Source organism: Mobula hypostoma, chromosome 12 (genome assembly GCF_963921235.1).
Source record: "Mobula hypostoma chromosome 12, sMobHyp1.1, whole genome shotgun sequence".
Classification (NCBI taxonomy): Eukaryota; Metazoa; Chordata; class Chondrichthyes; order Myliobatiformes; family Myliobatidae; genus Mobula; species Mobula hypostoma.
The window spans coordinates 95,577,073-95,590,042 of NC_086108.1; the positions used below are offsets into that span (position 1 = coordinate 95,577,073).

General features: G+C 41.0%; 1 protein-coding gene across 3 annotated transcripts in view; it reads right to left on the reverse strand.

The window, feature by feature from the left end:
- rpap2 (RNA polymerase II associated protein 2) overlaps nucleotides 1-12,970 on the reverse strand; it is a 124,708-nt gene that overhangs the window by 81,424 nt on the left and 30,314 nt on the right. For all 3 annotated transcript variants that reach the window (XM_063064655.1, XM_063064657.1, XM_063064656.1), the window contains exons 6-8: nucleotides 12,027-12,059; nucleotides 5,030-5,993; nucleotides 1,168-1,262 (exon numbers count right to left, since the gene is read on the reverse strand). In XM_063064655.1, the coding sequence (XP_062920725.1) occupies nucleotides 1,168-1,262; nucleotides 5,030-5,993; nucleotides 12,027-12,059 (1,092 nt within the window). The remainder of the gene's footprint in view (nucleotides 1-1,167; nucleotides 1,263-5,029; nucleotides 5,994-12,026; nucleotides 12,060-12,970) is intronic.

The following is a 12,970-nucleotide window of genomic DNA, read 5'->3' on the forward strand; positions in this document are numbered from 1 at the left end:
CTTCTGAAATGCCCGCTTCACTGCTGCTGCTACTGTGTGGTAACTGGAATCTCCAGAGCTGAAGGCCCCGAAATCCTCGGCTTTGAGTGTTTCAGCGGCCGGGGGGAGGTCGAAGGTGCTCAGCAGAGGATGGTGCTCGGGAGGCTGTATTGGAGGGGCTGGTTGGAAACTCGAAGTTTTCGGACGGATGGACTCAGTGTCGGCTGTGGTCGGCTGCTTCCAAGGCAACGGCAAGTTGACGGTGCCTGGAGGTTTATGGCAGGGAGTTTCTCCCTTTTGCCGCCTGCTATCGGGGACTCAGGAGTCGATCGACTTGGGGACTTTGAGACTATTTTTACCGTGCCCATGGTTTGTTCTTCATCAAATTATGGTATTGCTTTGCACTGCTGTAACTATATGTTATAATTATGTGGTTCCGTCAGTGTCAGTCTTTGGTTTGTCCTGTTTTCTGTGATATCACTCCGGAGAAACATTGTATCATTTCTTAATGCATGTATGCATTTCTAAATGACAAAAAAAAGAGGACTGAGTGTTCTCATAACCTAATCTAATTGTGATCTGGCACCTTACTGTCGACCTGCACTGCATCTTCTCTGTACTGTAACACTTTATTCTGCACTTGTTATTGTTTTACCTCATGCCACCTTAATGCACCATTGTAATCAATTGAGTGGTGTGGATGGTATGAAAGTCAAGTTTTTCACTGTAACACACACAAAATGATGAAGGAATTCAACTGGCCAGGTAGCATTTATGGATTGGAATGAACAGTTGACATTTCAGGACAAGACCCATTGCTTTGGATTTCCAGCAACTACAGAATCACTGTACCTCGGTGCATGTGACAATTTGCCAAGCACAAACTAGGCTGAGCACCTACACCCCAACTGCCATGGCTTTCTGGAGCTCCCAGTTGCTAGTCTTGGATGGCAAATATGGACAGTAATCAATCTTGGCACTGCACATGACATCCACATACCATAAATACAAAAACGTAGTATAAAAATAGTTTCTTTTGCCCTAACAAACCACAAAGATGACAGGATCTGAACATTAATTCTGAAGAAATATATAATTTTTATGTCTAGTTAGATGTGTTATAGAAATGAGAAAAAAAATCCAGATTCCAGGTGGATATTAATGAACATACGCTAACATAACACTTACACTTTTTTAAGTGCATCTAGAACAATGCGTTTGCGGATCTGGTTCCGTGCTTCAGAATCCACCAATGGAAGAACTGGATCCTCCTCTCTACTTTCCTAAATTCCAAATAAAATGCATTTAAGTATCATTTAAGTTCAGAATTGTTCAATCTACAAACTGAGAAATATAATGGATTAATAAACTCTGTTTCTTGTGAAGCCTAGAAACAAATAAATGGCTAAAAGTAATCAATAAACTGATAGTATAGGAAGTAGAATGAAACTTTCCATAGACAGGAGAATGATGCCATTCAGAAACAGGCTTGGAATTTCAATTTAAAACTATGGTGAAATTAATTAACATACAATGTGTGCATTACTGGATTTTAAAAAAAGTCTTGTTTGAATATCCTTTTCATGACAAAAGTTTGTTTTTTAGAATAATTTTTAGGTATTGAAATAAGTAGCTTTATACTACAACATTATGAGCCAACAGCCATTCCAGCTTTTTGCCATGGGAGCACTTCACCTTTTCCACTGAGACAACTGGTTAAACAGCACTTGCTAAGTAAGAATAGCAGTTAGAGACACAGAGCTGTACAGCATGGAAACAGGCTACTCGGCCCATCACATCTATGCACACCATTATGCCTTTCTACACCAATCCCACGTTTGCATTCATCCAATATCCCTCTAGGCTTTGCTCATTCAAGTACTTGTTCAAATGTCTCATTAAGTTGTCACTGCTCCTGCTTCTATCACCTCCTCTAATAGCTCATTTCAGATACTGACTACTGATAATTATGTGAAAAAAAAACCCTTAGATCCTTTTACACCCAGGCTGCCTGCAGACAGAAAAGATAGCATTAAGCTGGAGTCTACAACTAGTATAATAAATGAGTGGATCTTTAGGGAGCAGCTTGCAATGAATCAGCAAACTCTGGTGCCATCTTGCATAGCAGAAAGACTTACAAGGGATCTGAGGGGCAAGTTTTTCCACACAGTTGGTGGGTATACAGAATAAGCTGCTTGCGGAAGTGGTAGAGATGCGTACAACTACAAAATTTAAAAGAATCTAAACTCCAGATACACAAGTGGACAGGAAAATTTTTTTGAGGATATGGCCAAATGCAAGGAAATGGGACTAATTCAAGTAGATAACTTGGTTGGCATAGTTGAGTTGGACCATAGAGCCTGTATAACTCTATGACTTTGAAACTCCTCCCTCTCACAACTAGTTTTAGATATGGATACCATTGGAAGTACACTCTGGTAATCTACTCCGGGCTTTTCCTCACTTTAAATACACCTACCATGTCACCTCTCAGCCTCCTTTGCTCCAGAGAAAACAGATCTATCTAATCTCTCCTAATGATTCAACTAACCAATCCAGACAATACCCTTGTAAATCTTTTTCGCACACTTTCTGGCTTAATCCCATCCTTCCTGTAACATGGTGTTCAGAACTCCAAGTGCAGCCTCAACTACATTCTGTATGACAGTAATATGATATTCCAATCCTTACACTAAAAGCCTTAAGCTAGTGTAGGTAGGAATGTGATACAGTATGCCTTCTTTGCTACCCTGTTGCCACCCTCAGGGAGCTATTACTTGTAACTCCAAGCACTCCTTAATTCAACAGCACTCACTGTGTATGTCCAACCCTGGCTTAACTTCCCAAAATGCATCTCTTCACTCTGTTCTGAGCGAAATTCTCTCTCCTATTTCTTTGCCCACTTTACAGTTGATGAATATCATATTGCAATCCTAGAAGACCTTCTTCACTGTTCACTAGACTACAAATTATGGTGTCATCAGCAAACTTACTAATCTTGTTACCTACAATCTAAGCTAAATCACTAACATATACAACAAATAACAGAGATCCCTGCAGCAACCCACTGGTCATTGGCCTTTAGTCTGAGAAACTTTCATCCACTACCGCCCTCTTTCTCCTACCAGACTCATTGGGCAAGCAGTTAATAGATTCACACATAAAAGTTGCTAGTGAACGCAGCAGGCCAGGCAGCACCTCTAGGAAGAGGTGCAGTCAACGTTTTGGGCTGAGACCCTTCTTCATCAGGACTAACTGAAAGAAGAGCTAGTAAGAGATTTGAAAGTGGGAGGGGGAGGGGGAGATCCGAAATGATAGGAGAATACAGGAGGGGGAGGGATGGAGCCAAGAGCTGGCCAGTTGATTGGCAAAAGGGATATGACAGGATCATGGGACAGGAGGCCTAGGGAGAAAGAAAGGGGGAGGGAGGAAGCCCAGAGGATGGGCAGGGGGTATAGTGAGAGGGACAGAGGGAGAAAAAGGAGAGAGAGAAAAAGAATGTGTGTATATAAACAAGCCTACTGACTCTCACAGTTATCTGGGCTATTCCTCTTCTCACCCTGTCTCTTGCAAAATTGCCATCCCCTTCTTGCAATTCCTCCGTCTCCGCCGCATCTGCTCTCAGGATGAGGCTTTTCATTCCAGGACGAGGGAGATGTCCTCCTTTTTTAAAGAAAGGGGCTTCCCTTCCTCCACCATCTGCTCTCAAATGCATCTCCCCCATTCCACGCACATCTGCTCTCACTCCATCCTCCCGCCACCCCACTAGGAATAGGGTTCCCCTTGTCCTCACCTACCACCCTACCAGCCTCCGGGTCCAACATATAATTCTCCGTAACTTCTGCCACCTCCAACGGGATCCCACCACTAAGCACATCTCCTCCCCCCCCACCCCGCTTTCTGCAGGGATCATTCCCTACGCGACTACCTTGTCCATTTGTCCCCCCCATCCCTTCCCACCGATCTCCCTCCTGGCACTTATTCTTGTAAGCAGAACAAGTGCTACACATGCCCTTACACTTCCTCCCTCACTACCATTCAGGGCCCCTTCCAGTCCTTCCAGGTGAGGCAACACTTCATCTGTGAGTCGGCTGGGGTGATATACTGCGTCCGGTGCTCCCGATGTGGCCTTCTATATATTGGCAAGACCCGACGCAGACTGGGAGGTTGTTTCGCTGAACACCTACACTCTGTTCGCCAGAGAAAGCAGGATCTCCCAGTGGCCACACATTTTAATTCCACGTCCCATTCTCATTCTGATATGTCTATCCACAGCCTCCTCTACTGTAAAGATGAAGCCACACTCAGGTTGGAGGAACAACACCTTATATTCCGCTGGGTAGCCTCCAACCTGATGGCATGAACATTGACTTCTCAAACTTCTGCTAATGCCCCACCTCCCCCTCATACCCCATCCGTTATTTATTTATTTATATACACACACATTCTTTTTCTCTCTCTCCTTTTTCTCCATCTGTCCCTCTCACTATACCCCTTGCCCATCCTCTGGGCTTTCCCCCCTTCCCCTTTCTTTCTCCCTAGGCCTCCTGTCCCATGATCCTCTCATATCCCTTTTGCCAATCACCTGTCCAGCTCTTGGCTCCATCCCTCCCCCTCCTGCATTCTCCTGTCATTTCGGATCTCCACCTCCTCCTCCCACTTTCAAATCTCTTACTAGCTCCTCTTTCAGTTAGTCCTAACGAAGGATCTCGGCCCGAAACGTCGACTGTACCTCTTCCTAGAGATGCTGCCCGGCCTGCTGCGTTCACTAGCAATTTTTTTGTGTGTTCCTTGAAATTCCAGCATCTGCAGATTTCCTCATATTTGAGTTAATAGATTCAATGCCTCGTCACTCAAATACAGTACTGCAGAAAGGAACTTATGGGGGGGGGTGGTCACAAAATTAAAACATAAAATCCTCAACAAACCACTGTGCAGTGGAATCTGACAAAACTTTGAGTGTGGGTCATTTACTAGTACTGAGAATGATATTGGGTTCTTTCTATGATTTCCCCTGGAAGAGTATTAGTGTCAACAATGTACAACTTACGGCAGATGTGGATTGATAATGTTCTTCACTTTTGCCTTCAGTGTTGTCAGGCAAAACATACCGCCCTTTATAAAACTCTCTGACTTTCAGCTGAAGAAATTTGGATTCCTGCTTTAGTTGTTCAAAATTTGGTAATGGTCTAACAGTGATCTCCGGCTCTTTCACCTGGACACCCGTGCTAATATTTTCATTAGGATCTGTGATTTCAACTACTTCCAGGCTATCCAAGTCATCTTCATCAAGTTGTTCTTGTGCGGTAGCATCAGATGATTGACGTGGCAAACTGCACTGTGTTCTTCTGTGTTTTAAGTTTGAACCATAAAGAAATCTTAATGTTTCTTCCGTATTCCATTCACTTAATGTTTGTCTTAGTGATTCTAGTACATTAGTTTCAACACCTGAAGCAGATCTACATGAACTAACAAGGTTACATTGTTTTGATTTTGATATTAGGTTTCTTAGTGATGCAGCACCCTTCTTACTTAAACCTTGTGTTGTAAAATTACTTGTTGCAGGTTTGTCTTTATCCTTTAATCCACTTGAGGGAGTTGTTTGAGAGACATCTTGGTCCACTGCCCGAGGAGCTTTTTCCTTTTGTGTAAAAGTCAACTGGTCAATTCCAACATCCTGGGATGATCTGGAACTGTATGTCTCAAAGTGATATTCCTTCAACTGTTGTGCAATGTTTTCTACCTCAAGATCCAGCTCTGTAAATTTTGGTGCTGGTACTGAGTTTGTACTCATGCCTTGCTGCTTTTTTTTGAACTGTTTGTGCCCTGCAGATTTTAACTTGTACTTTTCTCCCATGAGGATAGTTGAAACAAATTCTTGATCAGAGCCACTGCTATCTCTTTCATTTGAAGAGGAGCTAGAGTCACGTCGATCATCCATAAAGGGAGGGTTATCAATATCCGAAATTCGGATATTTGAATTTTGAAATCTCACTTCTTCCCCAGCACTCCCTCTGCAAGATAAGAATATATAATAAACATAAATAGATTTCAAATTTTCTTGGTATAATTTAGTAGCCAGATATTATAAAATTATAAATTTAATTTCTGTAATTCAGAAGCAGGAATATCTCAGAATGATACCTTACAATGGCACTTTAAGCCAGGGTTCCCAGCTTTTTTCATGCCGTGGATCAATACCATAAAGCAAGGGGTCCGTGAACTCTGGTTGGGGACCCCTGCCTTACACATATTCAAACTTCATTGTCCAGGTTTGTTTTCATTTTTTGATTAATGGAATTGAGTGTTATGGGCAAGGACAGCATTCACTATCCATTCCTAATTGACTCTCAACTGAGGAGGCACAAGTTTCAAAATCCACTTTTTCTTAGAGCTCTCTCTGAATAGCTGCTGACATTTTGGAAGCTGCGGATAATTCATTGTCCATGATAACAAGAGAGAAGTGACAGGAACACTCCAAATAGACAAATGATGTAGATCTGCTGTACAGCTTGTAAACAAATAATACTTGTTTACAGTTGTCCAAGTTGAGTTGTTAAGGCCACTATCCACAAAGAACAGCAGCCTGATGGTTTCCAACAACTTTTATTTATATTGTGCAAATAATGTTGTGAAACACCCCAAAATAGTGCAGAGGCACATTAACAGAATTTCATCCTCTGCTACAGAAGGATATATTAAGAGCAGATGCTAAATCACATGTGAAGTTGTAAAACAGCACACTGTACATGGAAAGGGGAGGAGTAAGTGAAGAATAGAGTGTTTAAATTAAAGGATGGATGGGATAAATAGCGCAGGAAAGGAAAATGATATAACCATAGAACAATGTTCAACTGACACTATTATTAAAAAAGGAAATGGCAAAACACAGAACGAGCACAGGAAGAAAGAATATATTCCATATGTACATAGGAGATTCTACAAATGCTGGAAATCCAGAGCAACAGGCACAATATGCTGGAGAAACTCAGGTCAGGCAGCATCTATGAACATGAATAAACAATCGACATTTCGGGCCAAGATCCTTCATTAGTACTAGAAAGGAATGGGGAAGAAGCCAGAAGGTGGTGGTGGGGGAGGGGAAGGAGTACGTTAGACTGTGTAGGCTTTGTCTAGTGCAGTGTTTCCTAATGAAGGCTCTTGGCCCAAAATGTCCATGGATATTTCATATGTGTTGCTTCTTAATTCAAAAAGTGAGGTAGAAAGCAGGAAATGAAAAGCCTATTAGCTTAACACCTTTTGTAGAGAAAATGTTAGAAGCTATTTTAAAAGACCTTATAGCAGGTCATTCAGATAAGATCTAGGTTTAATGAAAATGGAAACCAGGTGTAATTTGTGTGTAGCTCAATTGAAGAGGTAGTAGGTGCTATTGATAAAGAGGATCAAGTGGATGTACCATACATAGGTTTGCAGAAAGCAGTCGACAAGGTGCCAGTTCAAAGGTTACTGCAGAAAATAAAAGTTCTTGGTGCAGGGTATATCACTGGGTACTCTTAGCTGACTGGAGGGCCATAAGATTAGCTTCATTTGTCACAGGTACATGTGTGGTGAAAAAGGCACGACAGCCCCTCTTTCACCTCAGACGGTTCAAGAAGTTTGGTATGGGTCCACAAATCCTGAGGGCTTTCTACAGGGGCACAATTGAGAGCATCTTGACTGACTATATCACTGTCTGCTATGGGAGCTGTATTTCCCTCAATCTGCAGAGTGGTGTGGACAGCCCAGTGCATCTGTAGATGTGAACTTCCCACTATTCAGGATACTTACAGAGACACAGGTGTGTAAAAAGGGCCCGAAGGATCATTGAGGACCTGAGTCAGTCCAAACACAAACTGTTTCAGCTGCTACCATCCGGGAAAGGGTACCACAGCATAAAAGCCAGGACCAACAGGCTCTGGGACAGCTTCTTCAACCAGGCCTTCAGACTGATTAATTCACGCTGATACAATTGTATTTCTATGCTATATTGACTGTCCTGTTGTACATACTATTTATTACAAATTACTAAATTTAGACGGAGACGTAACAGAGATTTTTACTCCTCATGTATACGAAGGATGTACGAGGGGTGATTGATAAGTTCGTGGCCTGGGTTAGACAGAGTCAATTTTAGAAAACCTAGCACATTTATTTTTCAACATAGTTCCCTCCTACATTTACACACTTAGTCCAGCAGTTGTGGAGCATATGGATCTTGGATCTCCAGAAAGTGTCCACAGCAGGGGTAATTGTTAAGTTCGTGATCTAAGGTAGAAGGAGATGAGTTATACAGCTCTCGTTACATGCACATGCAGGTCAGCTCTTTGAGTGATTATGCAGAAAGTTTGAAGTTAATAACTCATCATCTTCCACCTTAGGCCACGAGCTTATCAATCACCCCTGCTGTGGACACCTTCTGGAGGTCCAAGATCCGTATGCTCCACAACTGCTGGACTAAGTGTGTAAATGTAGGAGGGGACTATGTTGAAAAATAAATGTGCTAGGTTTTCTAAAATCAACTCATTCTACCTCAGTTCACGAACTTATCAATCACCTCTTCTAAGTAATAAAGTTAATTCAATTCAATAAACATCGATACATACAGTGAAATGCCTCATTTTGAGTCAACAATCAACACAGTCCGGGACACAGTCCCAAATGCCACCACACTTCCTGCGCCAACAAAGCATGCCCAGAACTCACTAACCTTAACCCTAACCTCATGTCTTTGGAATGTGGGAGGAAATCAAAGCTCACAGAGGAAACCCAAGCGATCACGAGGAAAATGTACAAACTTCTTACAGACAGCAGTGGAAATTGAACCCCAATCTGTGATCACTGGCACTGTGAAGTGCTGCGCTAACTGCTACACTGCTGTGTTGCCCTGTCAGAAAGTGATACAGCATAGAAATAGGCCCCTCAGCCCATCATCTCCTTGACACTTCCTGCACATTTCTACACTAATCCCAGTTACCTGCATTAGTCCATAATTTTTTATGCCTTAGCATTTCTAGTGCCTGCCTAAGTACTTAAGTGAGACTATCTACTTTCACTGCCTCTTCAAGCAGCATGTTCCAGACTCCAACTGTGCTCTGTGTCGAAAAAAAAAATCCCTTGGATTCCTTCCTACCTCTAAACTTAAACCTGCACCTTCTTGCCTTAGTAGTCCCCACCATGTGAAAAAGATTTTTTACTACCTAGCCTGTCTACTCCTCTCATAATCTTATATACCCCTACCAGGTCTCCCTTCGCTGCCTCTGCTTCAATCTCATCAGTGGAAGAAATGCAGATGCCAGAAATCCAAAACTAAAAGAGAAAATGCTATAAACATTTAGCAGGACAAGAAAACTGTCAATGCTTCAGATTGAGAACCTTCATTAGAATCAGAGAAAGTGACAAAGTATGTTTATGCTACAGAGAGGGAGAAAGTGGAATGAGAAGAAGAAATGTCTGTGACAGAGAGGAGATTAAAGATGTGGAAGTGCCAGTCACTTAAAATAACTGGCAATTTATAACAGAGGTGAGGAAAAAATAAAACTTGAAACAGGAAGATACAGCCACGTTTCTGGTCAGTGAGAGATAAAAAGAGTGGAGGTATAGAAGATTGCCTGGCTAACAGGAAACACTAGGTGTAGATGGGTCTTTCTCTGGTTGGCAAGATGTAAAGAGTGGTGTGCCACAATCACGCATAACTAGGTCTCTACATCTTCCTATTATATAATAGAAGGCTCTGAATGAATGGAAGCTACATTTGTTAACAGAATATAATTAGGGAAAATATCCATTTTGGAATGAAAAATAAAATAAACATTATCTATTGGTAAGAGATTACAAATCTCTAAGATGCAGAGGGATCAAATAGTCTGAAGTGTATAAATTATAAACAGCTCGTATGTAAGTGCAACAGGTGTGGGACTTGAGGACCAGAGTCATAGGGAAAGGTTGGACTGGTTGGGACTTTGTTCTGTGGAGCATCGGAGAATGAAGGGAGATTTGACAGAGGTATATAAAATTAAGAGTGGTGTAGACAGGATAAATGTAAGCAGGCTTCTTTCACTGAGATTGGGTGAGAATAGAACTAGAGGTCATGGGTTAAGGGTGATAGGTGAAATGTTTCAGAGGAACACGAGGTGGTGAAAGTGTAGAATGAGCTGCTAGCAACGGTGGTGGATACGAGTTTGACTTCAACATTTATCAGAAGTTTGGATAAGTACATGGATGGGAGAGGTATGGAGAACTATGGTCCAAGTAAAGGTTGATGGGACTAAGGAGAATAATAATTCAGCAAGGTCTAGATGGGCCGAAGGGCCTGTTTCTAGGCTGAAGTGCTGTATGACTCTAAGTAATTACAAAAGCTAAGAAATTGTTATTGTTTAATTCAAGGGGAACTAAATACAATTTTTAAAAAATGCAGAGTGGTTATGTGTCAGTTATGAAGGGCACTGGCTAGGCCATGCCTGGAGTATCATGTATAATATTGGTCTTGTTACTTAAGTAAAGGGGCAGTTCAGAGGTCCTTGAATGCACACATAGTCTTTTGAAGAAAGGTTGGACAGGCTAGACTTGCATCTGCTTGTGTTCAGAAGAATGAAGGGGCGAGTGGGCTTCATAGTAGCAAACAAGATTGGGATGGATATGGATAGGCAGGAAATGGGGAGATTTTCCTTTTTACATGAGAACTCAAAACTTGAGTTTTCACAGCATTAGCTTCCAGGTACATTCCTTTCAATGACATAATTGAATCAATGAAACTCAGTATTAATAAAAGAGTAACAAGGCAGCTAATTTGTAGCATTTGGTTTATTTCTAGCAGCCAAAGATAAGTTTCTACACCCTGTTTTAAAAATAAGAGCTTTCTGAATTCAAAGGAATTAATATCATTACATGAATGATAAGAATTACCAGCTGTTCTATATTTGCCTTTAATACTTCATGGGCCAGGACAACTAGACTCTGAAGGAAAAGAGTTAATAAAGGAAATCTAGAGCAATTAGATGAATTAGGAACCACCAAGATCTCGGAGTAGAAATATCTTTTGTTGCCACATCAGATGGTTTTTAACAATACTAGCTATTATAAGGTCAAAAGACAATAAGAATAGCATTAGGCCATTCATCACATCAAGCCTGCTCTGCCATTCAATCACAGCTGATACATTATCCCTCTCAACCCCATTCTCCTGCCTCTCCACATCCACTCTAATTAGGCCTTTCATTCCTTTCCTAACAATCTATTCAATTGATATCACTGAATCAATGAATTGTACTGGTATGTACACTTAGACTAATTCTAGCAACCGAAGACTAATTTCAGGACTTTAAATGTATGAAGAAAGAGGAGAAAAGTGCGAGTTGATAATTGTATATTCCCCCCCCACAAGACTGCCGTAGTTACACTTGAAGATTGTATTTGGCAGTCTTGGCCTAAGGAGCATCCACAGATGATGAAAGGCAGTATGCATATTTTAACTTAAAGAAACATTCCACAGGCTATATCACTTATTTGAAAAAGCTTTAAACAGTAAACAATTTAACAATAGAACTTATCTTACTTGTAACCAATGAATCTATCACCTTGCTCCTTACGTTTAACTGCATTTGCAGACAAATGCGCCACCCCATGGCCAATGTTTTTAAGCATCAACTTTCAAAACAAAATTCCCAAGTTTCTCTGCTCCAAATTCATGCCAGTAAATATGCTTTCTCTCTCATTTTCATTTACACACTGTATTAAAATGATAATATCAACCAGTATTGTCTTAATTAGAACTATCTTCAAAAGGACAGGTAATACAGACATAAAAACACAGATAAATAAAAACACTTAATATTAGGATAAATAAAATGAATCACCAATGCTATCATTATGTACTTTAGTTGCAGTCCCAGAAATGATTAACTAATATTGGTTGATGAATGATGTAGCTTTACCACTTTTGCATGAACAAGTTGAGGCAAATATATTCAATTATATTGAAATAATTAATTGTTAATACTAAATTCAAAGCAAAAACATTCTGTGTACTGAACATAAAATAAAATGCATACCTTTGCTCATTTAATAATCGACATGCCGGAACTCTACAACGGAAAACAGAATTATTTTTCACACTTTGATAAAAAATATTTACTATTCAGGTTTTTATCCTATTTCTCACTTCAGCCACAATTGAGCTTTTTTAGAAGGGCAAACACGAGGAATTCTACAGATGCTGGAAATTCAAGCAACACACATCAAAGTTGCTGATGAACGCAGCAGGCCAGGCAGCATCTCTGGGAAGAGGTACAGTCGACGTTTCAGGCCGAGACCCTTCGTCAGGACGAACTGAAGAAAGAGCTAGTAAGAGATTTAAAAAACTCTTAAAAGTTTTTAAAACTTTTAAAAATCTCTTACTAGCTCTTTCTTCAGTTAGTCCTGACGAAGGGTCTCGGCCTGAAACGTCCACTGTACCTCTTCCTAGAGATGCTCCCTGGCCTGCTGCGTTCACCAGCAACTTTGATGTGTGTTGCTTCTTTAGAAGGGGGCAGGAGGAGGGGCGGGCTGTAATTGTCCAAGCCAAGATTTACTTAGTTTGGATCAGATTTCAATCTGTATTCCAATGGAACAGATCAAATAAAATCCTCACAGCGTCATCCAATCACAAACAAGAGAAAATCTGCAGATGTTGGAAATCCAATCAACATGCACAATATGTTGAAGGAACTCAGCAGGCCAGGCAGCATCTATGGAAAAGAGTAGAGTCAACATTTTGGGCCAAGATCCTGCATCAGGATGAAGGGTCCCAATGACGGGTCTCTGCCCAAGATGCTGACTGTACTCTTTTCCATAGATGCTGCCTGGCCTGCTGAGCATCATCCAATCACCCACTTTCTTTCTTTTATTGAATATCTACACCGTATTACATTCACAACAACCTTTTTATAAAGATATTTTGTATCTCAACTTTAACTTGGTTATTTTTCCTTGTTAAAAGATATATCATTTTATAGTA